The sequence below is a fragment of the Lates calcarifer genome, linkage group LG19, assembly GCF_001640805.2.
Source record: "Lates calcarifer isolate ASB-BC8 linkage group LG19, TLL_Latcal_v3, whole genome shotgun sequence".
Classification (NCBI taxonomy): domain Eukaryota; kingdom Metazoa; phylum Chordata; class Actinopteri; family Centropomidae; genus Lates; species Lates calcarifer.
Window position 1 is genome coordinate 11,805,432 of NC_066851.1, and position 24,207 is coordinate 11,829,638.

The following is a 24,207-nucleotide window of genomic DNA, read 5'->3' on the forward strand; positions in this document are numbered from 1 at the left end:
CGCCAGGGGGCGACGTGAGTTCATTCACCTCGGTTGCCTCGCGCTTCAATGTCGACCGAGCAGAGTGGGAGAGAGACGACGACAGAAAAGTAAACTTATCGCAGACACCTGCAACATGAAGAAAGTGTTCACTGCGGAGCAGATTTCGGACTGGTTCACCTCGGGGCCCACGTTTGCCAACATTAAACTAACAGACGAAGCGGTCGAAAGAAAGTTCGATGAGCCAGCGTCGAAAGAGACCAGGTGAGATAACCTGAGGCAAAGCTAATAGTCCGTTAGCTTAAAGTTTGCTAACCGCATGCTAGCTAGCAACTCTGCTCCCCACCTGTCCTGTGTTTGTAGTTCAAAAATATTCCAAGCTACATGTGTCTTTCTCTTTTTTTTAATCGAGGTCACAAACCCCGACTGATTAAAGTTTTAAAATATGAGTAACATTGCGCGCACACACGTTAGAGGACAGAAGTTATTAACAGATTAAGTTGTACTGTCGAGATGTCTTAACGTGTCCGGTAATTTATTTGGCCGCCACCAGCTCTATCAAAGAAGCAGCAAGAAGTGTTTTTCATGATTGCTGTTCGTTTTTCATACTGCCCTCATGTCAAAGGGAGGGTTGAGTTTTTGTATTTTCAACTTCCAGGTCTAAATATCAACCCTTCACTACACTACCGGAAATAATAAATTGTTAAACTTAAATATATTGAGTCTAAAAACAGAGAAGAGTCAGTGAAATAACCTCCATGTGTGATTTTTTTTTTTTTTTTTTTTTTTTTTGTTTCTGTTCTTGTTTGGCTACTAAAACAAAACAATGAAAGTCAGTGTTTACAAACCTGGGGATCGAGAACTCCTCAAGAGGTCACAGAGTGATTTACAAGTTAAGAAATAAGACATGAGACGGTGTATTACACAAATTCTGTTTATTTTTTCAGCATTTCCTCTAATCTTTGCATTTTTATTGTTAACTACTTAATAGTTTTACTTCTTTAGAGCTTTAAAAACTGTTCAGATGAAACGGTGTGAGGAGGGAATATCAATCTTTGGTTGAACTTGCAGGTGTAGGTACAGGTACGCCCTCCTTCACTTTAAAGACTCACAAGCCAAAAAGTCTGTGACCCCATTGGTCCAGGTTGTGCATGTTTTCACATTGACTACCTTTTGAAATGCATCCACATGCTCCAAAGCCTAATAGAGGTTTGTATTCAGGACTACAAAGGACCACTCAGAAGTATAGGATTATAAAGAGCAGGCAGGCAAAAAAAACTAGTTCTGTAATGAAATGCATTTTGGTCACAAGCCTTGAAATATCTAAGACTAATACAAATAACCAAGTTTCTGAATCTCGCCTTGAGGCTGAGGATGTGAAGACTGTTTTTCCTTGTGTTAAACACAAGATTGCAGACATGTTGAGCAGTGTGTCCTCTCACAATGTAGTGCTGTACGCCCCTTTGGGCCTTAGGGGAACGGGATAGTAATATGGAAGGTCCCAGTCTCTGTTGGCTCTGAATGAACTGGAATGCCGCATGGCCCGGTCCACATATCCAGAGATTGTTGGGATCTCCTCCCTCGGGTGGTCTCCACAGTTGGGGACTGTCGGTGTGACAAAGCCCTGCTTCATTTTGTAGCGGCTGGTCCAGGCCTCCATTGGTCGGAGCTGCGCCGGCTGCACAGAGAGGTCGTCCTCTTCATCATATTGCTTTTGGCTCAGGAAGTCCCTCAGCACCTGCTTGAAGACAGACGCCAGCTCCCAGGGCCTTATGTTGTTAGTGGCGAGCACCTCACGAAACCTGTGGAAGGACGCACCAATATAGTTAATTAAACACTTGTTGAAGTTGCGTCAACACAGTGTCAGTGTGCCACAATTTCAGTCTGGAGTTTTTAATGTTTCTGTATTTTACCCATCACAAAATGAAAGCACTGTACGCTTTTCCAGCTGGAGAGTCTCTTCTAGTTTCAAGAATGACATATCTAGGACAACAGCGCAGATTTGTGGAAATGGTACAGACATTATAATGCATATCTTACTAAATATGTTATTCTTTGGTAATGTGGTTATGTAAGCTCACACTAGTGACCTAGTAGTGAGTTAAATGGGAAATAAGTAAGTAGGTCACAGTGCTGAACCATGTAGAACGACTTTTTTTAATATCATGATGGCTAACATGAGATGATGAGAGGAAACCCCTGGCAGTCTGGCCTCACTCAGCCTTACAGGGCATCCTTCACCTTCACATGTTCACACCCCCCATCGCCTGCCTCTGTGACAGTAACACATAATGGCTTTCTTGGCAGCTTGCCCTGCTTCCCTTTCCCTTTGGGTCTTCTCTGCTTTGCCTGCTGTCAGGCCTTGTGTTGATGCAACTAGCCACTGTTGACAGCATACTAATGTGAGGATGGAGCATTGCACAGCCGCTACCAAACACCTGGAGAGGACGGTGGCTGCGTGGATAGGTGGGATCTGGGCACAAAGGAACTCCAGCTGGTGTAGCTCCGACGTGGGGATGAGGGTCCGTAACCTAGGGTACTTCTGAAACCAGCGGAGACCCAGGGCACTGTGGGCCAGCCTGTGCTCTCGCTCCAGTTCCCTCGCCAGTTGTTCACGTTCCTCCACATGCCACAGGAGCTCTCTGATCAACATGCGACTGGGCACGACCCCCGAGGTCTGAAGAGGTGGCGCTTCATCCTGAGTCTGCTCTCTTGTCTCATGTGACCACTTCATCCAGCTGAACAGGGGCATGGCATTCACAGCAGACAGTCCTGAAAACTGAAAAAGCAAGAATCCTGTGTTTGTGCTCTGTGAAGCCATTTTGAAGCATATGAATATGCTGGAATATCTGTTCTCTCTAAGTTGCACTCACAAAAGGAGGAGAGCATTAGATCATCTGACCGACTGTGCAAGGGCAGATAAAGAATCAAATGAGAGCGATAGAAGAGTGATCTTGGAAAAAACATTTTCAGCTTGAAAGACCACAATAAAAACTGTGGAGAAAATCTCAACCTCAGTTCTCATTTTATGCACAGCTACGTACAGACCTATCATAATTTTAAGGTTGACAGAGAAGGATGATCAGTTCAAGTCAAACTCAGTGAAGCACAGTGTCCCAGGTGTGTGTATTTGGCTCTTTTTTCCAAGCTGATAAATTTGACACAGTTTCCGCCTGGAGTTCAGAAGGATTACACAGCCTGCAGGGTCAGAGGTCAGCTTCACAGAACACTTTACACATAGAAGGGTTGCAGAACAGTGCTTTTCTAATGTCTGATTTGATTCCTGCTTCAAAGCTGCAGCATGTGCAGGAGGGAATAATCACCGTAACATCTGGGTGAAAATTGAAAGGAAAGATTTGTACTTACATGCGAAAACTGCTCCACCAACGCTTTTGTGAGATATACAGAAATTGGGCAAAGATGAGCTTTTCACAGAGTACAGTCTCCAGATTTTTGTCAGTCCACATAAACTTCATTCCTTCACTCGCTGGCGACTACGTCCCCTGGTGTCCGGTGCCATCAAAGGAATACATCACTTGCGTGTCGGCAGCAATCCTCAAACATCTTAACTGTTGGAAGCTTTTCCCCTCTTTTGTGTTGCAGTTATTGTCTTGTCCTTATCACCCCCACCCCCCCCAACTGCTCCTGTCACGCAGACTTTTTCCAGGAGAGTTAGTCACACACTGCTAACTGACTAAGAGCTGTCACCTCTCCTCTCCTTTCACCCCACTCTCCTCTGTGCACTGTGCAGCTTTGTTGTAAGGTCAGCTGCTTTGTAGCTTGCATGAAATGTGTGCACTGGAGAGAAAGGGAGAGGGCGAGAGTGCATGTGTGCGCACAAGCCGTGGGTGTGTTGTATTTGAGCTCCTCTCAGTACTGTCAGAGTTTGTGCCTGCTGTTGCGATAAAATCCTCCTCTCACAAAGAGAAAGGGAGAGGCAGAGACAACTGGGAATGCTCTCCAGGCTCCAGTGCTGCGGGCCGGGCTGAGCTGACCAGAGGGAAAGACGAGAGGAGGCAGACACCCGGAGCAAAGTTAGACACGGCATTAAGCAATGAAGAGGGCAGAGCTGCTGGTATTTTCACCTACTGTGAACTCACATTTCAAGTTTACTTTTAATTATGAGCTCAGTGTTACTCAACTTAGAATTATTATTATTATTTTAAATAAGTGATTATAAAAACACTGTCTTCTCTGAGAATTGCCTTAGTCCCAGCCTGCCTGGTGTGTCAAATAGCAGTACGCGCTGCACTACCCAGCATTAGCCACAACAGAGGTAGCTGGGGTGAAGACAGCTAACAGATTGTAGCATATTCATATTGCTACACATCATTGCAATTAGAAACAAAAACGTGGCACAGATGCACTGATCTAACATGTATCCATAATCTGGAGGGGAATTTATTAAAGCTGCTGTAAAGCTCTTCTTCTAATTTTAGCCTGTTCTTAAAGCTGGAGTGCAGGACTTACATAAATACACAAATATCTGTTACGTTCAAGCCTTTGCCACACAAGGTTGTACAGTTCTGATTAAGCCTATCAGCACCTATATTGTGAATGTTTATATTTTGCAGTATATTGGAATTTTAAATTTGGTATCTGTGGCCTCACTTACAGTAGCGACGATGCATTGGACGCCAATCAGCGGTAACTGGTTTGCTGGAGCTAAAGTGGGAAGCAACAGTAGCAATGGAGACAAAGTAGGCTACAGCAGCAAGGAGAAGGGTGGGCGAAAAACGTAAGAAGTATCCAAGAAAAGTTTCTGATGCTTCAGATAAAACAGAAACTTGGCATTCAGAGGAGGGATTATAAAAGAAAATAGTATCATTACTCTCACTGCCAGAAAGGGGAGACAAAAGTTCTGCACTGTAGGTTTAAAAGAACATGCAACAGAAGTTTTATTTGGTAATTGCATGTTTCCCACACCTTGAGTTCGTTTTTCTAAGATGAAAGTATTATCATATATTCTTACATTCATTGCTGTCCAGAATTACTGAAGAAGGAAGATTGTCAATCACACATGAACAGAGAGAGGAAAACTTGTCCCACGTGAAAAGAACGTAAATAGATTGCTGTGTGGTCTATGAAATTGAATTATGTGTCTTTGTAATGTAAGAAGAAATGGGGGTCTACACATAGTAGCTTACTTAATATCAAGTCTTTATCCTTTATGTAGTCCAAATCACAGTTTACTGTAGACTGTGAATTTTGACCTTATTGCAGAAATTAATAGAGCCTCAAAAATTATAAACTGCTCTATATTTCTTTAATTTTGGTTCGTAGCCCATCAGAGGTTCCTGTTGAGGGCAGCCCAAAGAGAGTGAACTCTGATGGAGGGAGGTTCCAAAAACTAGAACCTGCAAGGAGTGAGTATTAAACTTTCTGCTTTTTCTTATCTTAAATCATATTGACATAGATTGATAATTGCATAGAACTCTGCTCTAGACTTGAACACTGGATCTCTCTTTCACTTTAATGTGAATCCTCAGGTGCTGCCCCTCCTCCACTCGCCAGTTATGAGTACCCCAGCTTGCCCATAACCAAAAACAGACAGGAGGTAAAATGTAGTGTCCATACACCCGACCTCACAGCCTGATGGTCTTTAAGTGCACACTTTCTCCTGTCCTCCTTTTTCTTTTGGTCATGGGAAGAGTTTTACTGACATTGTCCTCAGGACACTGGTACTCTTAAGCTTTTACTGTTTGCTCAAGATGAACTCAGTGTTACTTAATGCTGCAGGACATCACGTAACTTGAAATTCATCAGGCTGAAATTTTCTGTTGTCTAATACAGAGTGGTGTGTGTATATTTTAGGAGCTCATGCTGCCATTTAAGCTCCATTTTCTTAATGCAGATTATAAAGTCTGAATCAGCTTAGCACATCCATCTGCTCTACAGTTTAATAACTTATTTTTAAAGTTCTTTTTTATTTCAGTGATATGGTACAAATGGACAAAGGGTTTTTTTTGGTTAACTGTGCACATCTGTCTCCTTGTGTTTATGTTTTATGTGTGTGCGTGCGCGTTCGCCTGCTTCCAGCTGGTTTCCCTCATAGAAAACAACTCTGTAGTGATAATTCGGGGAGCCACAGGCAGCGGCAAGACCACTCAGCTGCCACAGTACATTCTGGACCACTACAATGAGAAAAATGCCTCGTGCAACATTGTTGTCACCCAGCCACGCAAAATTGGAGCCACCAGTATTGCTCGATGGGTTGCTACACAGCGGAGGTGTACTCTGGGTAGTCTGGTGGGATATCAGGTTGGTGTTACATTTAGACAGATACAAATACATACATGGGCCTGCACATATGCTCTTAGATCCTGCCAAATATTATTTTTAATATATAAAGGAGGAAAAGGGAGAGAGTGGCACCTGTGCAGAGGTCATGTAGCAATAGTTGCACTGCATAAACTGAGGGTTGACCTTAATTAAGACTGTTGCTTCTCTCTAACAGCTGAAAAATGAGTTTTTGTATGCATGTGTTAACAAGCTCTTGTTTGTCCTTTGTTGCCTGGATGTATTGTGCAGAGCTCTGAAACTGTGTGTCTAATAATAACTGTTGTCTCCTCCGCTCGGTGCAGACCACTGGAGTTAAGGATGATGTCACTGACAGTGGGAGCAATAACAAACAGTTGATGTTAGTGAGAGATAATAATGCTCAGATTATGCAGCATAACCTGAACATTATGTTCTTTGTTTGCTTAAGTGATTTGACATTTTTTTTGTCCTGTGTTCATCTGAAATATCTGTCTGCTGTAAGGAGAGAGCTCTTTCCCCATTGCCTATCACATTTGTGTCCTGGTTTATGAAAGTTGTGCAGTCAGTGAATGGAAAGTTCTTTTGTGCTCAGAGTTGAGTCAGCGAACCAAAAAGTATTTCCCTTAGGTCAGACGCAGGGTAGCAATGGGTTTTATCTCAGGTCACTGGTATTTTCTCCAAAACCAACCAGAAATAGTCATGTTGGCACTGCAGACATTAGTGTTTAAGACACTGGAAAAAGTTTAGGCCTAAAGCTGTTGTAGAGGAAGTTTACTGTGGCATCTCCTGTTCACCTGTCTGAGGCAGCTGAATGTAATTTTACTGACAGGAACTGAGTGGGAGACAATATTTCTGTGTTTTAAATGGCAGGAGGGAATGACTAGATTTATCACTGGAATATAAATTACAAAAGATTATGGTGTTATGAATAACATCAAAAGTATTTATGTATTTAAGGAAACCAAAATGTAGATGGTATTTTTGTAGAGGAACAAGTTCTAAATCCCCAGTGAGTGCAAGAAAGAAACAGTATTGATTTGTGTCGCACAGATTTATGAATGCAGCTCTGAATATTTGTAATTCAGGTTGGTCTGGAGAAGATGGTGACTGAGCACACCCGACTAATCTACATGACTACAGGAGTGCTGCTGCAAAAACTGGTCACAGCCAAGTGCCTCACAGAGTACTCCCACATCTTTGTAGATGAGGTGCAGATCATTTTAAATATGTATTTCTCTGTTAACTGATACTGAAAAATTTGAGTTTGTGTATTTCGCAGATGGTTTTGTTTCATCTACACTTAATGCCGCTGTAGATTCATAACTTAGTCATTTTATCCTATTTTCTGTCAGTGGTTCTTGGCTATTGGTTCCAAATTTAGCCATTTAACAACTCTGCCTTTGCCCAAGGTTCATGAGCGCACTGAGGAGATGGACTTTCTCTTACTGGTTTTGCGAAAACTCCTTCATTCCAACTCTCGTTATGTTAAGGTAATTGCCAGATCAAGCAAACATCCCTCCTCTGTCCCCTACAATCAGTTGAACTCACACTCATATAACCTGTTTTTTTCACAGATCATCCTCATGTCGGCCACCATCAACTGCAGACAGTTTGCTGAGTACTTTGGCACCCCAATTCAGGGCAAGATGAACCCGGCCTACGTGTTTGAAGTAGAAGGGGCACCCTATGCCATTGAGGAGTTTTATCTGGATGACCTCCACAGCCTGTTTCCATACAGGGTAATGAGATGGTAATTGTTTTCTAACGCTGCTGTTCTGTGTATTGTGAGGCCAAACTGTTTATGTCTACATATCTGTATGCTTCTTCACCAGGTTGAGTCACCTCATCTAGACGACCCTCATATCTCAGTAGAGATGTACAATCTTGCCATCAGTCTCATCCAGAGCTTTGACGAGATGGAAGGCAAAGACTCCAGGTGAGGCCTCTGTGTCTCGGCACGCTTAACTGCTAGGTCAGACATTTTGTTATTGTTCAGTTATGTGTTGAAATGTGTTTGTGTTTGTGTGGGAGCAGCAAAGCTGAGAAAGAAAGTGGCATGACTTCATCAGAGAGAGGCAGCGTGCTGGTTTTCCTTCCTGGTTTACATGAGATAAGCTGCATGCAGGAGTCTTTGGCAAAGCTGGTCCACAGAAGGTGAGCTGTTACCTCTGTTTAACCTTTGTCTGTAGCTAATACATTCCTCTGCTGGCTTCCTTTTTTCAGGTAAGTCAGTTTTGTGTCAGTAATATCGATTAGACTTAACATCTCTAAACTTCACAGTGCTTAATAAGCTCATCATCCTGAACATTCATATTTACTATTGTGATGAATGGACTCTTGTTGTTCAGACTGCAGGTTTATCCTCTCCACTCCACTGTGACTCTGGAGGAGCAGAATGGTGTGTTTCTGTTCCCTGTCCCTGGATACAGGAAGGTAAAAACAGCTTCTTCTCTTATTCTGTCTCACATGTGTTCTTAGTGTTTGCTGCACTGATGATCTTCTCATCTTCACAGGTCATCCTCTCCACCAACATTGCAGAGAGTTCAGTGACTGTTCCAGATGTCAAATATGGTGGTTTTTCCCCTCTGCTTGGTTTTATTTTTTACCTTGATTAACATTCACCAAGGTGATGAAGTTTTTAATTGATACTGGTGCTTTTTTTTTTGTCATTGCAGTGATTGACTTCTGCCTGGCCCGTCACCTGGTCTGTGACCAAGATACCAATTATCAGTCTCTGCGTCTCACCTGGGCATCAAAAACCAACTGCAACCAGCGCAGGGGTATGTGCAGCACAGGCCTAAAACTGCAAAGTGTCAAGTGTCTAGTCACTTCTGACCTCTCTCACTCATTTCCTCTCTCTCTGTCAGGCAGGGCAGGGCGAGTGTCTAAGGGCTACTGTTACCGTCTTGTCACCAAAGAGTTCTGGAGGAATGAAATTCCAGACTACATGATCCCTGAGATGCTGGTCGGAGAATGTGTTCAATAACCAAAATTTTTTCTTCTGTTTTACACAGTTTAGAGCAAGACCATGACAATGCTATACTGTTTGCATTCCTCTCAGCTCGCCCCCTTGTCCACCATCATGCTGAAAGTGAAGCTGTTGGACATGGGTGATCCGCGCTCCCTTCTCTCTACAGCTCTCTCACCCCCCAACCTTGGTAACATAGTGAGAACCATTCTCCAACTGAAAGAGGTCAGTGAGAAGACGGCAGAGTTGTGATTCTTCCCTGAGAGAACCATTAATGTTTAGTCAAGTACGTATGAATTTGTGGCTGTAATGATGACTGTTATGTTTTCGGGCGGGCAGCTGACCACTCAGCTCTGTCACAGTATATTAGACCTGGGGTTCTCTCACAGGAGCTCTGCGTCAGCCAGTGTTAGGATTGTCAAGTCTGTTAGGTGAGAGAAATGTAGGGCAGTATTATCTTGTTTTGTTTGCATCACTGATAAATTAGAAACATGTCAGAAATATAATTTAGTTCATATATATAGTTATAGAAAACAAAGTTGCAAATTCTTTTCAAAATAATGGGGTCATAATAAAACACACAATATGCATCAATAGCCATTAATTTTTTATTATAAATCACGTTTGATTAGTGGTATAAATAAAGCCTGTTTTCTTTACATGATTTGGGTGTTTATCCTACAGATGGGTGCTCTGTCTGTGAAAAGTGATGGCAGGGGACAAAATGAGGACGGTGACCTAACGTTCCTGGGTCGAGTGCTGGCGCACTTACCTGTGGACCTGTACCTAGGGAAGATGATTGTCCTGGGCCATGTCTTCGGCTGCCTGGATGAGTGCCTCATCATAGGTCAGTCTGTCATTATACAACTGGAATAGACCTCAGTTTACTGCACGTGTACAGTCATAGAGACATTGACTGGTCCACAGATGTTCTCTTGGCATGCGTTTGTGTACATGTAACATGTTTTTGTATCCTCAGCTGCCTCACACTCTCTGAAGAGTTTCTTTGCCATACCATCCATGCAGCAGCTTGCAGGCCACAGGTGAGTCACATCCAGAAGTTGCAGTGATTCACCGATATCCAGGCTGTCGGTTGTGGCACAGGAAATTTGGGACATTATGTTGTCATGTAACTCCATGGAGTCCAGAGCTCTCTGTTGACTACTGACTCAGTTTTATATCTTTTGTCCCTTCATAGTGTTTTGTGGCTAATGAGATGCCTTACAGTAGAAAACTGACGCTCGCAGTCCAAACACGATGCTTTTCTCTGTGGATGTACAAAATGATGAAAGATCTAATTTTCTTGCAGTGATCAAGTAGACACCGGCAAGGCCCATGTTGCAAACATCAGACTACTTTCAGGCCAGAAACAGATTCTGTGGAGTGTTTTTATTTCTTTCTGCACTGAATAGTATTTGTAATTCCAGGAGCAAGCTGGCCTTTGCCCGTGGCACAGCAAGTGATTCCATCGCTTTTGTCAATGCCTTCAAGGTAATGTGTTTGATGCCAAGTCAACAGCAAGTTGTGGTGTTCAGTTGATTTACATATTTGCCTAATGGCTGTGTTTAAAACCTTTCCCTATTGTCTCTCACTGTTAGGCATGGCACTCATCCAAAAAGAAAGGACAGCTGAGACACCCAAAGGTGAACAAAACAACCAAACATGAGCTCAGTGAAGGAAAAAAAAAAAGATAAAAACATGCAGATTTTTTTTAATAGCTTGTAAATAAGGACAGTCCACTGTTGTTGTGTGGAGTTATCCCTTAAAACACCAGTTATTCAGTCAAGTAATTTATGAGATTGGCATTGAAGTAACATTGACATTGTTAATGAATCAGCATAACACTGTGTGAACAACATATAGCAAAAGGGCATGGGAAAGCAGATGTAATTGTCCATATGTTAATATTTAAAACAGTACACTAAAACATTTGTTTTGGACATAATAAAGTGTGATTGAAGTGTGATGTTTCTTTGCTTTTGCTGCTTTCTCCTCTTAGGATGAGCTGGACTGGGGAAAAGAGAACTTCATTCAGATCAAGAGGATCAGAGAGGTACAGAGACGATACAGGAGAGCTGGGTCACATTAGTTCATTCCCCATCCTTGTTTAACAGTGAACAACAGGCATTATTCTTACAGTTTGTAGTCATGTGTTACCAAGAATGGAACTTACTTCTGTTGAGTGACAGTAAATATGTCATCTGTTTAATGCTGTCATTTTTCAGTAACAGCTCTACTGACAACCTGAAACTTCCTCAATTTGCTGTTAAGTTTTAATGGCAAGAATTGTGTTTATAAAGAATAATTTGTCTTATATTAATTTGATTATAGCCTTTTGGTGATGATTTTCCCATGTGTCAACATCCTGACTTAATTGTAATCAACTCTAATTAAATAAATTAACTAAATTAAGCTGTTGATAAAATATTGGGGGCCAGCCCTCCTCAGTGGTAACTCCTTGTCCAGGTTGCAGAGCTGTATGAGGACCTGAAGAAGCGTGTGTCCCAGTTCAACATGCAGGTGCCAGACAACATTCAGCCATTTGACTACACCAGTGCACACAAGCAGAAGTTCATTCTTCAGGTTAGGAGAGCTGGTTATGATGGGGATGTACTTATTGTAAATGATTTCCCAGGCTCAAGTGTAGTTATCCTGTACAGTGTACACCTCAGATCCAGTCATTGGAGTGATTAGATATTCAGTTATTTACACACCTAAACATTAGTTTGATTTAGATTGCACCTTTCTCTGTCTTAGGATGGTCATTGCTGGTGCCTACTACCCCAACTACTTTGTACAGGGGGAAATAGATGAAGACCTGGCCTCCAGAGAATTAAGTGGCTTCAACCCCAGAACAACAGTGATGGTATAACCCATAGTGCTGGCAGCCAAGAATTGATCACTGTTTGAATTCATAGTTGTGGAACATGTTTAGATCAGGCAGAACTTAAACTATTGTTGATTAATACTTTCCTCTTACAGGGTTGTCACTATCACTATAATTTGTTTGACTTGTTACATAGGAAGCAGGGATCTTATTTTAACATAAGATGCTGTGTTGTGTCCAGTTGAGGAACCTCCCTCCATATAGTTTCCTGTACTACAAGCAGCTGCAGTCTCTGTTCCGCCTGTGTGGACAGGTCAAGGCCATTTCCTTTGAGAGCTCCAGGTAAATACTTATGCTTTTTTTTTTTTAATAAAGAACTTTAATTTGCACACTCATTATTATCTGACTCTGTGTGTGTGTGTGTGTGTGTGTGTGTGTGTGTGCGTGCGTGCGCACGCGCACTCAGAGCGTACGTGGAGTTCTACAGGACATCTCAAGACTCTGGGGTGCTGCCTGAGGTCTCCCTTGCCCTCCTCCTGGCCCAGCACAGTCCTTTCATGGAGCTGTCTGTTTACCCCATTGAACAAATAGAAATCTGTGCTGGGAACAGAAACATCTCTCACATGAAATATTCACGGTACAGCTCCATTCACACATTGTGGAAACAGTATACAAAACTTTATTTCTGAGTAAAATCTGTTGATTCACAAATTTGGAAAAATTTACTTGATCGGTGAGGGAAAACAATCCTAAAAGCACAAAGGTTTGACCGTCTGTCTTTTAAGGGCTGAGACCGTCTTTTTTTGGGAAGTGGAGCCCCTGCACCACAGGCTGCATTGGTCAGTGCCCCTGCACTGAGCCTTAATGTAATCTGACATCCTACCACTCTGCATGACTTTCCAGAGCAATCACTTTGACTCAGAGAGGGTAGGTTTTAGGCAAACACAGCACCAGCTTCTTCCTAACTCCCTCTGGGAGGTGGGAGATGAGGTGACACGGCATATTATTAGATATCCAACAATAATACAGCTCACAGACTATTCTCACTGATTAGTTTCTCTTTAACAGTGATACTTCAGCCTGCCTAAAACTGTTGGCATGTTTTTCTAACCTTAAATAGATTTTCCACTGTCTTACTTTGGCATCATTTTTAAGGCTCCAGTAAAACCAAAGGGTCTGGATTTAAGCTTACACACTGACAAGCATCTATCCTGTTACAAGAAGTTAGTAAGACACAGAGCTCTTCAATCCTGATACCTGCAGTCATGTCTGATTAACAGTAACTTGGAAAAACATTACATCAAGTGTTGTTTGAACTCTGAATAAACTGTTTGCAAGTTAACTTTTGATTTAGGATACCTTGTGGACACTTGCCGGACAGCTCCGTTAACTCATTAAAATAATGTGAGGTTATGACATTCAACATCAAAGCAGCAATAAATACAGTTTGACACCTTGTTCACAGTGTGAGTGCAGTGGAAGTGAATGTGCACATAACATTAAAGTCCAGCTCTCTGTGTGCCTTTTTTGTGCAGTGTGAATGTAGATTTCCAGAGCCAGTCTGTCTGCCCAGTGGGAGTGGTGAGCAGCACTATTGACCCAGACAAGCTGCCCCCAAACCACTTGTTTGTGGTCAACATCACAGAGGTCAGTCCTTTACATTTAACATTGTTACATTGGCCTGTTTTAAAAGAGATGCTGTGGAAAAATTCACAAGGCCATCTGTTGGGTTTTTAAACAAATGTGTCCTCTCTTAACACTGATCTCTGCTGCAGGTGGTGGACGTGGGACATTTCTGGGGGTTCCAGGCAGATGAAGCCAGCTTGGCGAAGCAGCGCCATCTGACAGCTGAGATTAACACACGTACGCTGCATCCTGTAACTGTGTCGCTCTACCCTAACCTGCTGTGCCTGGCTCCTTACTCTGAGATAAATGAGCAGAACCTGTACTACCGTGCCAAGATCTTGCACATGCGTGGCAATTCAGTGGAGGTGACTCTCTTACACACTACAGTTCTCTGATCAAGATGTAGTACACCCATTTAATTATCTTATCCTGTCTGATTTTTCACATCTTTTTACATCAGAACTGAAATTTGTGATCCAGCCAGGTGTCAGGAAAAGAAATCTGATATGAAATTTGTGCAAAAAAAATGTCAGAGAAACATTTGAACATTTTGTGTTTTAAATAATCAAAATATAGCATCAGAGTTCACTGACATACCAGTGGGACTGAAGCCTCCAGGTATAGTCTAGTATTTTTGAAAAGTGATCTGAATGTCAACACCTGACATGAAAAACTGAACATGGGGAAATCATTTTTGACAGGAGTGTGTGATAGCACACACAGATTGTTCATATCATCTGATGTACTCGTGAACAGTATGTTTCCTGTCAATCGGCAGGTTTTCTTCTTGGACTTCGGCAACACAGCAGTTGTTGCCTGCAGCAGCCTCAGAGAGCTCCCCTCTGACCTCCTGTCTCACCCTTTCCAGGTAGCAATAGTATGAGTGGCATCATTTTTCTGGAAGCCTGTGGAAAGCCTCTGGAAAGTAAATACAAATATTAACTTTCAAACCCTTTGTGGTCTCAGGCTCAGGAGTTCCAAGTTAGTGGAATGCGTCCTTCAGCCCAGTCCATCATCTTGGGGAACCAGTGGAGCAGCCGAGCCCGCGACCGCTTCATCACACTGGTGAAAGGCACTTCGGTCTTCGTGTCGCTGTACTCCATCCTCCACAATGTCATGCGCGTGCAGCTGTTCATCAACACAGAGACGAGAAACACCAGCATGGTAGACATCATGGTAGAGGAAGGACATGCTGTGAAAGCCGAGGAGAGCTTTGATTCCAAGGTGACAAGACATTTGGGAGCTCAGGGATGTCCCACATGTGTTAGGCAGTCTGCAGTATAAAAGTAAATCAGAAAACAAAACACACTTATCCACAAATAATATGTACAAATACTGTGTGCTTTTCTGCCTGATCTTTGTGCTCTTACAGCAAAACCATGAGGCACTGATGTCCCTGTACAAGGACATGGAAACAGGTGCATATGTTCCCAACGCTGCCAGCAGCTCCTGGAAGGATCGCAAGAAAGAGGAGAAGGACCTCATTGATAAACTGCTCGCTCACTTTTCCAAGAGCAACCAGTCCTTTTCCAAAACAAAGGCAAGATACACTGCAGCTTACAGAACAATTTAATGGACACATATGTGTACTAGAATTTCTAGCAATAGTAAAAAAAAAATGACAGTAATAATAGTTTGCAAGGAATTTTAAAATAGTAATGAGGATTAAAATCATTTGTAAAAACAGTAAATTATGAAAAAGCTTTAGAATTAAAAATGGGTTTTGTGTGTCTGAGATGCTGATATTTTTATTGGTTTGATGATGGTTTTGTCCAGGAGATGGAGCCATTTCAGTGGCTCAGCTCATACACTGGTTTTCATTCAGAGGCACACCCATTCTGTCTGATAGAACAATGACGACAGGGTGACCACAGCTCTGAAAATCACAACAACCAATGGATGCTTGAATACATCGGGTGATGTCTGACTGTCGTCTTCTCTCTGACACCGTAGGTCCATCTGCATGGACCAACCAGTTCTCACAAGATAAACTTCCACAGCTTGAGCCACAAGACCCACTTTAAGTAAGCATGACGCACACAAAGGCCACATTAAACTTACAAGTTGCTAACGAGTGTCTCCTCCTCCAGGACAGTGTGTATAGAGAGGTCCAGCATCAATTCCCTGGCCCTGAATGAAAACCCTCACTACAAACATCAGAGGATGCTGGTGGCCGGGACTGTGTCAGTCAACTCCACAGGTACCAGACACAAAATATTATTAATATGAACTGATGGGTATTATTTTACAACTTAAAACATCACCAATCAATGTTTGATGTTAACAGTGGATCAAATGACTGGTGTAATGTGAAAGGGGTTTCAATTGTGCACAGAGAAGACCATAGTGTGACCATAGAGGGGCATATAACAGGCTCAATCCTAGATATTTTCTCAAAGGATGTGGCATGAAAAGTGGACTTAACATTTGTCAGGTGGCCAGAACCACAACTCAAAATTAATTCAAATGTTGCTTCATCTACTGAAGGTGAAAAATTGCTAACTCATCCATCAGAACAACTATTTCCAGCTTTTTTTGTTGTTCTAGAATCTTGTCTTCTTCCTCTTTTTCTTCCAAATGTCAATATCAGTTATTGCTGTGTGTGTGTGTGGTGTGTGTGTGTGTGTGTGTGTGTGTGTGTGTGTGTGTTGCAGGTACACGCATTCTCCTGAATGACACGTCCATCATGCCAGACATCCCTGGACTGCCTGCCCTCGTTACCATGCTCTTCACCCCCGTCATGGAGTTACGGTCAGTCAGACTTATCACTGTGCCCATTAAAGGCGGCACAATCATAAAGTCATGTTAATACAGATATGTATTTTTAGCACTAATGAAGAGAGGACCTACTACACCGGTGCCCTCTGCGGACTGGGTTGGAACAGTCAGACACAAGAGGGCCTCCTACCTGACCATGACATCGAGCTCACCTTTGACGTCAGGTTTGATGTTGAGGACATCACTGAGGTAACAGCTGTAGAAACCAGATGTAGAGAGACAGATGTGTTGTGCCTGACAGGGGCCAGGAACACAGATTAGCTTCCTCAGATCCGTGTCATTCATTGGCTGCACCTTAGTGTCTGACAGGTGATTTGGACTGTATCTCTTCAAAGGTTCAACTTTTATCACCTCATGCTCTGTAACAAAAAACACAGCAGGGTTTCAGCACTTCCAAACATGCTAATAGTCCCTCAAACACGTGGAGGTTGAAGTATTTCTCCAAAGTGTTACTGACTACTGAATGCATGAACAGGAAGAGCAGTATTTTATTTATTACTTTATGGTCTTGACTGTTTTTTTAGGAACAGATTTATTAATGGAATCTAAATAGGATTTCTCAGTATGTTTTTTAAATCTCAGCATCTCAACAGCTAATAATAGATGTCTAAAATAAAAGTGAAGAATAATATTTGCTATTAACTTTAGAACATGGTACATGGTAGTGGTGTGTTACAGTACAGGGTCTTTTGCCTTTTGACCACAATACTTCAATTACACCATATTACACGATGTAGCATTTTCTTTTGTGTGTTGATGGGTTTGTTCTGTTTTCTTTCTTTTTCAGATAAATGCTTTACGAGTGGCCATAAACCGTCTGGTGTGTGAAGGGCCCAGTGGCACTCTGCATCTGGGACGTGACAGGATCAGCCGCCTGCAGGAAGACTGTCGGGACCGCCTCATAAGGTTGCACAAATATACACACACAGAAATGGGAGTTTAAATGTTCAGACAGTGTGTGTGCACTCTTATTAATCTATGTTTATATTGTATACTGTAGACTGTTCACCAAGTCACCTCCAAGGGAAGCTGTCACTCCAGTTTACTTTGAAAAACTGGAGAAATGGAACCAGGTATGTTACCTACATCCATTTCTGCCACCTTGCGTTTGATCATCAGCCCTTCTTCATACATGTTTGGTTTTTATTACATTTTAGTTCTCTGTGTTAAAAAGTTTCTGTATTTATCCTGCAGGTGGATCCCTCTCTGAGGATGGATATCGTGGAGCCTGGAAGAGGAAAGACAAAGGCTGTTCTCTTCCAGCTACATCCAGTCACTCTCCTCAACACCTAAAAAGGCACTGTAAACCTTTTATTTGTGTTCAGTCCAGAGGACCATATGTTTTACTTTTTTGTTTTTATGTTCAAATGGAAGTGGAACAGCAAAATCAGCAAAATCCTCAATTCTTTCCTTCTTGTTGTTTTGACTAGATTCTCTGTTTGCTGCTAATAAGAAATATACAGTTCATTGATGAGACTCCTGCATAGCTTGTCATAACATTGTTTCAGCAGTGAGCCATTAAAAATAGCTGTTTGCAACAGATGAGGCTTGTCAATCAGTCTTCATTCAAACATAGTCTCATTGTGACCCAAGAGTCAAGTTAAATTTGTCACTACAGCAGGCACACACACCACACACACTCACACTTTAAACTTCTACAACTGGAGGTGTGCCTGCGCCAGAATTCATTGGCTTGTATTTATAGCTCATTCCAACTCTCCCATCCAGAGTGTTATCACCTCAAACTTAGGCACGGTGTCATACACAGACTCTTCCAACTCTCCAACCTGAAGTTGTCTTATGAATGTGAACTCGACAGTAAGGTGGCTGAGGAGATGTTATACATCAAGGTACATTTATTTTTCTTATTCTTGTAATTAAATACATACTGTAAGTGCAAATAGTTAAAGAGTCCAGGGTCTAAAGAACTACAGAGTATAGTTGAACATTGTACAAAGTTGGACAGTTATTCAAACAAGCTAAATATCACCAGATACTCCTTGTCTTCATAGTAGTTGTACAACAGTACCTAAAGCATGAGCGTGTGTATTGTTCCTTATGGTTATACAAAAGCAAAAACCCTACAATTACCACATCTAAGACGCATACTGTTAAATTAATTTGTGCTTGGAAACACCAAAAGGAAATCATTTTTGATATTTATATATATTGACATATACTGAGAGAAGCCCCAACTGCTAACTCAGAAACATGAAGCAGTATTTAACATTGGCAGCAGAACATGTCTGTGGGCATTTAGCTTTTTTGTGCCAAACCGTACAGTTTGTGGTAAGCACTGCAAAGCAAAAATGTAGCGTGATTTTAAAAACTGCACAAAAGATATCAAATATTATTTACCCAAGGCTCGACTTCATGCACTTTATAATAAGCAACACAAAAAAGTCAGTTTCTTTTTTTTGTTTTTCAAGTTGTGTACTTGTCTACCTAGAAACAGGATTATGTACTTGTGACTGTGTTGTGTTAGTGTTTAGACTGCTATAGACAGGGTGAAGGCTTCTCCAGTGGATGCTTTTAGAGAACACCAAGATGACATAGCACTACGCCCCACAGATGACGACCAGGCTCTTCAACAGTGAGCGAGCTGCCTGACTCTGAGCTGGACTGGACTGTCAGCTTCACGGTGAGACAGACAGGTCTACTCCTCCTTCCTCTTGGCCCCGGGGATCTTCGCCTGGATCCTGTGCAGGGAAAACAAACTTTAATACCATGTGTCTTACGAGATGTTTTCTCTAGATTAAGTTGTGCTTATTCTGCTTCATTTTTAGGGAGCAAAGCACCTGCTGTTTTTCGTACTCTCTCTTTTTATGGGAGTACATAAAACCAACAAGGCAAGTTTTACTAAAATTAGCAAAGTCACAGTCGTCAGTCCAAAAACTGCAGGCAGATGTTTTGGCATCAGCTGACCCTTCAAACACGCTATAGACAAACTTCACTCTTGAATTTTCTATGTTAAGACAGAGGAAGTGAATATAAACAAGTCAATTTCAGTCATTTAAATAGACCAGACCTTTTTATCTTTTGGGGTGTGACATAACTTAAGCTGGTGCAAGAGTGAGTTTATTAAGCATAAATGTTCTTTTTCAGTCCCCTGGCCCACACCTGTCCAGATAGATACAAAACACCTGGAGGCCACTCAGTACAACTACAGTCTTACCTGTAGGCCACTGAGCAGCTCCACTAGAGCTATAAGGGTTAATTACTTTGCATACATGTGCCTCAGTGCTAATAAGGAAGAGGAAGGTGCTGCAAAATTAAGATTATGGTCAAAACTGTCCAGTAAAAAGTCCCACTGTGTATGTGAAAAGGGTTTTCATGCATGCTCAGAGTTGGTGCTTGCAGCTATACTTTGATCATATATCTTAAATGAACAAAAAGTCTCACTCACTTCCCCACCACAGAGTTGACCTGGGTCCGTATTAGTCCCACGTATTGATCGATCTGTGCCTGAAAACAGAGAGAAAATGGCAGGTGTAAGTACTGCACAGCATCTTCCAAAGCAGGGTTAACTTCAGAAATCATGAAGCTAAAATTCCTACCTGATGTTTCTCATAAACCACAGGCATGGTGAACATGGAGACCACAGCTGTGGAGATGTGGGAGAGTAATGTTAAAGCTTTCTGACTGACAGTGAGAATATGTTCAAACAGGAACACGTTTGTGTAAGCGGGGCCCCCGACCACTGCACTTTATCTAAGGTAAACTGGAAAAGTAAACAGATACTGTACGGCAGTGAAGTAAACATGTCCAATAATTAAATGTGCTTCTGGCACAGGGATAAGGACATGTTGTTCTCATTAATGACACACATGATAGTTATAGACGTAGTGAGTTGGGATGACCTCACCTAGGATGAGCAGTGTCAGGCCGTTGAAGAGAGCGCCCACATAGGTCAGCAGCCACATCAGAACAGCAAACTGAAACAGACATAATGCATATCTTTATGTAATGAACCAGCTTCTGCGATTGTATTTTTATGTATTACCAGATTGTTTTGGTTTTGTTTTGAAGGTATGACAGTGAGACAAACCTTTAAGGAGTCAACCAGATCTTGCACGAGGAACAGCCTGCGGAGCTCCTTCATACAGGTGTTGGTGTACAGCAGGATTTTGTCGGCATATTTACTAATCTGGTCCTGGGACAGAGCGATTTCCATCTCCAGGTAGGCTCTGGTAACAACAGAAACACATACACATGATACACACGCAGACCTTTGAATGAAATACACTCATCAACCCTCTGTTTCACTCACTTGAAAGGATGCCCCTCATCGGTCTTCTGCACAGCCTGCAGCACAGACTTGTAGATTCTGAAGCTGATGGTGGCAGAGAGAGCTGCCAGGGCTAAGTAGGCTCCAACGCTGACCACGCTGAACTGGGTCAGGGAGAAGAGGAGCAGAAGCACGCTGCTGAACACGGCCCCAGACTGCTTCACATTCCTCCAGTAGAGCAGGTCAATCGCTGAGGAGGGGGAGGAAGGACAGAACAAGGACAAACAGGGTTAGGGACCCACAACCAGCATGACCTGACCTCTCTCTCTTCTAACACGTAGGCCCCAGGCATCCATGGCCGTATCCTTTTCAAAGTGGATAAGACTGCTGCTGAGCGCTACACACCACACATTTGGGTCAAATAACTGGAAGCTGTTCACAACTCAGCGTCCTCAGAGAGCTCCGGCTGTCACGTGATCCTGTTTTAACCCAGCTTCCTAACCTAGCTTTTCATTAAGTTAGGTAGAGCTGTGGAATTGGAAGGTGGGGTGAAGGTGTCCGAGTGATGATTCGTCAGTTTGGTTTCTTTACCCCTATATATAGAGCGAACTTTGCTGTAGACAATAGCCGACTCTTACTTGTCCTGCAAGTCCCAAAGTCTGTGCTTCCTAACTGCGAGGCTTCGTATTTACATCTGACGTGTACTTATCGTCAGCCACACCTGGTCTGGTCTCATACGTATACAAACATACTGCACATACAGCACATACAGCACATACAAACAGGCACGTTACACTGAGGGTACACCTGCACTGGCTGCTCACAGAACTGAATTAATGATTGACCTATTGCTCTGTGAAGGCAGCAGCAGAAATAGAAGCACTATCAGCAGTTAACAGATAACGGCTCAATGTGACCTGGCCAGACCAGCAGCTCTGTGGTCAGTGATGATGAAGGATGACGACGCTTCAATGCAGTGTCTCATTAATGCAGAGAAATGACAGGATACCTCACTCAGGAACAAACAGTTGGAATATACAGCACCAGCGTGCCTGCAGGCACTCGTACATCTTGCTGCACCATTTTCTTTCTATGCTAACATCGTCTTCTTTGGGTGGTGGGGCCTGTAATGCAAAGCCACTAGCAAGGATGACAGAGAAGTGATAACTGAGGATTAGCCCAGTGTACCATTACAGTCGCCTGTGTCAGCTGGAAACACGGGCCCGTTTCCATGAGAACTGTCGGCTGCCTGTTTCACCCCCGCTGAACCAGCCGCCTCCCCCACCACCACCACTGCAGCTCTGCTGGGGTTTACCACTTGTGTTGGTGCCGACACCTGGAAATCCTTTATGTCATGCGGGGAGATGAGCACGCCTGGTACGTTAATGTAAAGTTTTGTGCTCGTGGAGAAGACAGAATGGCTGCTGAGGTCTCTTGGGTGACTTACTCTTCCTCTCTGAGCTGTCCGCCTGCCTGCCTGCTCTAATTTTAGCCATGGGGCTGTGAGCAGCATAGTGATGACGGCCATCTTTACTCTCCACTAAAAGGCATCTGTGGATGCCAAAAAAGCAAGCTAAACCTGGGTGGTTAAAGAAGAGTCATTGTGACTGAGTTTATCTCTGCTACCCACACACTTACTGTTCCTATGCTGTAATATGACACATGTATAATCTGTCTTCTCTTATCAGTAACCAGTAGTGACTTACAGTACCTATCTGCCCCCACCATTGTCAAATCAAAGACACTACTCATTCAGAAACAGTGGAAACAGGATCTGTATGCCCTCGCTGCTGCACATGCACCACTCCCCACAGAAGCCATTGTTGCTGCTACTACTGACAAACTGTCCATGTGGCTACTGATTTGAATGGAGATGCTCACATACACAGACAGGCACAGGTAGCACATACAGCAGCTGTAACAACACATAGATGCATCAACAACCGACAGCTCTGCCAGCGAGAGAGAGAGAGAGAGACAGGTGTTGACCGGCGACAGTGACTGTGCCTTGTGATGTGCTGCACAGACTGCACGCAGACTGAAAAGCTTTAGCTAGTGCAGTAGAAGCGTGTACTGACCTGCGGCTCCCATGGCTGAACAGGGAAAGAGGCAGCTGCTTTATCCACGGACAAAAGGAGAGCACTAAAGGGGGACTTCCCCCCCCCCCGCCTGCACAGGAGAGGAGGGGCCACAGCCACACTAGCAAATCAGCATCTGCCTCAGCAGGGGGACTGAGGGAGGGAGGGGGGACGTCTGTGGGGTGCGGTTGCCAAAGAACCACATTGCAATCCAGCACACACACATACAAATACTCACTCTCTCTCTCTGTGAGCCCTTTTATGCCCTGGCTTTTAAGCGTAGCCTCGCTGACACATGACAAAGACTGCCAAGCAGCCACTCAAATAAAAGTCATTGTATCAAAATGCAAAATGAAACCAGTGTCCTTCGTTTGTGTAAGGATTGCATCATATGACTTCAGTAGCTACAGACGAGTGGGCTAGTGTAAAATTGCATAATTAAAAACAAAACGTACAGACTGTAGCCATATTCTGCTCCATTAAAATGCTTTGGTGGCAAGGATCTGCCGAGCACCTGCCTGATGCAGTTACCATAGTTACCATGCTCCATTTTCTCCCCACCACTCACTGAGTGATGGAGAGAGGGAGGTAGGGAGGGGCCCGAAAGAGGAAAAGGGAGGGAGGGTGAAGAGCGTTCCTTTGGGAACAGAGAGAGATTCATTTGCTCTGAATCTGGGGAATCAGCGACACATAATGTGTCTCTACACACATGAAGACAGCCACTCCCTTTATTGTGGAGCACAAAAGGACAATGGCAGGTTTAACACAAAGCATGTTAGTTGTCAAGTCTGTGTCAATAAATGGAAAAGCAAGGGTGTATAAAGGGCTTAAAAAACGTTAACTGATAGTTACATTACAAGCTTAGATAGTGCTAAATTCAAGTCTGTTCTCTGTCTCTTTAAATGAATAAAACTGCTAATTATTTTAAACATTATATAATTTTAATTGTCTAAATTTGATAACCTAATATTCATAATAAGGCATGCACCAAATATAGAAAATCCAGCAAGTTTTGACAATAGCAAAAATTCTACATCATGGATGACAGTTTTATGTCGGGCCTCTTCAGCCCTCAGGACTTAAATCCTGGTTCACAATACTGAGCACAGGATGTTGAATCAGAGCACAGAGAAAGTCCAGATGCTACCTGCTGAGCCCTGTTTGTTTTTGTAACTCTGTCCTTTGATATTCAGCACGTACACGCATCCCCAGCAAAAATCAGAGCAAATGATTAACACCAGTGACAATTATATGATTCCTCCTCCCCCTTTTTCTGTAGTGAAACTAGTTTAGCCTGACCTCATTAAATCACTGAAGACATCCTTGTGGCCTCAAACAAGCCATCAGCCAGAGTGAGCAAACATGCAAAGGGACTTCTGCTGCCAACAGTCTCTCACGGCTGAGATTCAAGGACTTGGACTGCAGTGACTGAAACTTGGACTTGTGCAATGATAACTTTAGA

At 42.9% G+C, this 24,207-nt stretch overlaps 3 protein-coding genes across 5 annotated transcripts in view; 1 reads left to right on the plus strand and 2 right to left on the minus strand.

Annotated features, from left to right (window-relative positions):
• Nucleotides 1-18,825, plus strand: tdrd9 (tudor domain containing 9). Its single transcript, XM_018690020.2, has 35 exons — nucleotides 1-243; nucleotides 5,263-5,345; nucleotides 5,469-5,536; nucleotides 6,019-6,240; nucleotides 7,326-7,448; nucleotides 7,650-7,730; nucleotides 7,815-7,979; nucleotides 8,073-8,176; nucleotides 8,275-8,394; nucleotides 8,589-8,673; nucleotides 8,754-8,811; nucleotides 8,916-9,020; nucleotides 9,108-9,205; nucleotides 9,302-9,433; nucleotides 9,893-10,055; nucleotides 10,188-10,251; nucleotides 10,636-10,699; nucleotides 10,807-10,851; nucleotides 11,208-11,261; nucleotides 11,675-11,792; nucleotides 11,968-12,074; nucleotides 12,277-12,377; nucleotides 12,502-12,672; nucleotides 13,571-13,682; nucleotides 13,811-14,026; nucleotides 14,440-14,529; nucleotides 14,628-14,885; nucleotides 15,034-15,201; nucleotides 15,615-15,685; nucleotides 15,752-15,861; nucleotides 16,316-16,412; nucleotides 16,490-16,628; nucleotides 17,227-17,345; nucleotides 17,440-17,512; nucleotides 17,634-18,825. The coding sequence occupies exons 1-35, from the start codon at nucleotides 116-118 to the stop codon at nucleotides 17,730-17,732; spliced, it is 4,011 nt and encodes a 1,336-aa protein (XP_018545536.1). The 5' UTR covers nucleotides 1-115; the 3' UTR covers nucleotides 17,733-18,825.
• rd3l (RD3 like) lies at nucleotides 904-3,890 on the minus strand. The gene is made up of 3 exons (XM_018690029.2): nucleotides 3,346-3,890; nucleotides 2,418-2,758; nucleotides 904-1,781 (listed from the first exon to the last, which is right to left on the minus strand). The coding sequence occupies exons 2-3, from the start codon at nucleotides 2,729-2,731 to the stop codon at nucleotides 1,418-1,420; spliced, it is 678 nt and encodes a 225-aa protein (XP_018545545.1). The 5' UTR covers nucleotides 2,732-2,758; nucleotides 3,346-3,890; the 3' UTR covers nucleotides 904-1,417.
• Nucleotides 18,276-24,207, minus strand: part of rtn1a (reticulon 1a) — a 19,912-nt gene continuing 13,980 nt past the window's right edge. For 2 of the 3 annotated variants that reach the window (XM_018690024.2, XM_018690025.2), the window contains 6 exons: nucleotides 20,710-20,917; nucleotides 20,488-20,626; nucleotides 20,305-20,374; nucleotides 19,997-20,043; nucleotides 19,846-19,904; nucleotides 18,276-19,138 (listed from right to left, as the gene is read on the minus strand). In XM_018690024.2, coding sequence (XP_018545540.1) covers nucleotides 19,096-19,138; nucleotides 19,846-19,904; nucleotides 19,997-20,043; nucleotides 20,305-20,374; nucleotides 20,488-20,626; nucleotides 20,710-20,917 — 566 coding nt within the window. In that variant the 3' untranslated portion in view covers nucleotides 18,276-19,095. Of the gene's footprint in view, nucleotides 19,139-19,845; nucleotides 19,905-19,996; nucleotides 20,044-20,304; nucleotides 20,375-20,487; nucleotides 20,627-20,709; nucleotides 20,918-22,745; nucleotides 22,904-24,207 lie in introns of those variants that run through there. The other variant, XM_018690027.2, reaches the window with a different exon arrangement.

Bases quoted from the DNA above. Each gene is read 5' to 3' on its own strand.
- rd3l (XM_018690029.2), bottom strand. From the start codon at position 2,731: ATGCCCCTGTTCAGCTGGATGAAGTGGTCACATGAGACAAGAGAGCAG. The intron at 1,782-2,417 runs GTGTTTGGTAGC...GTCCTTCCACAG, and splicing joins GCAGCCACCGTCCTCTCCAG to GTTTCGTGAGGTGCTCGCCA.
- tdrd9 (XM_018690020.2), top strand. From the start codon at position 116: ATGAAGAAAGTGTTCACTGCGGAGCAGATTTCGGACTGGTTCACCTCG. The intron at 9,206-9,301 runs GTCGGAGAATGT...CATTCCTCTCAG, and splicing joins ACATGATCCCTGAGATGCTG to CTCGCCCCCTTGTCCACCAT. The intron at 10,056-10,187 runs GTCAGTCTGTCA...TTGTATCCTCAG, and splicing joins GGATGAGTGCCTCATCATAG to CTGCCTCACACTCTCTGAAG.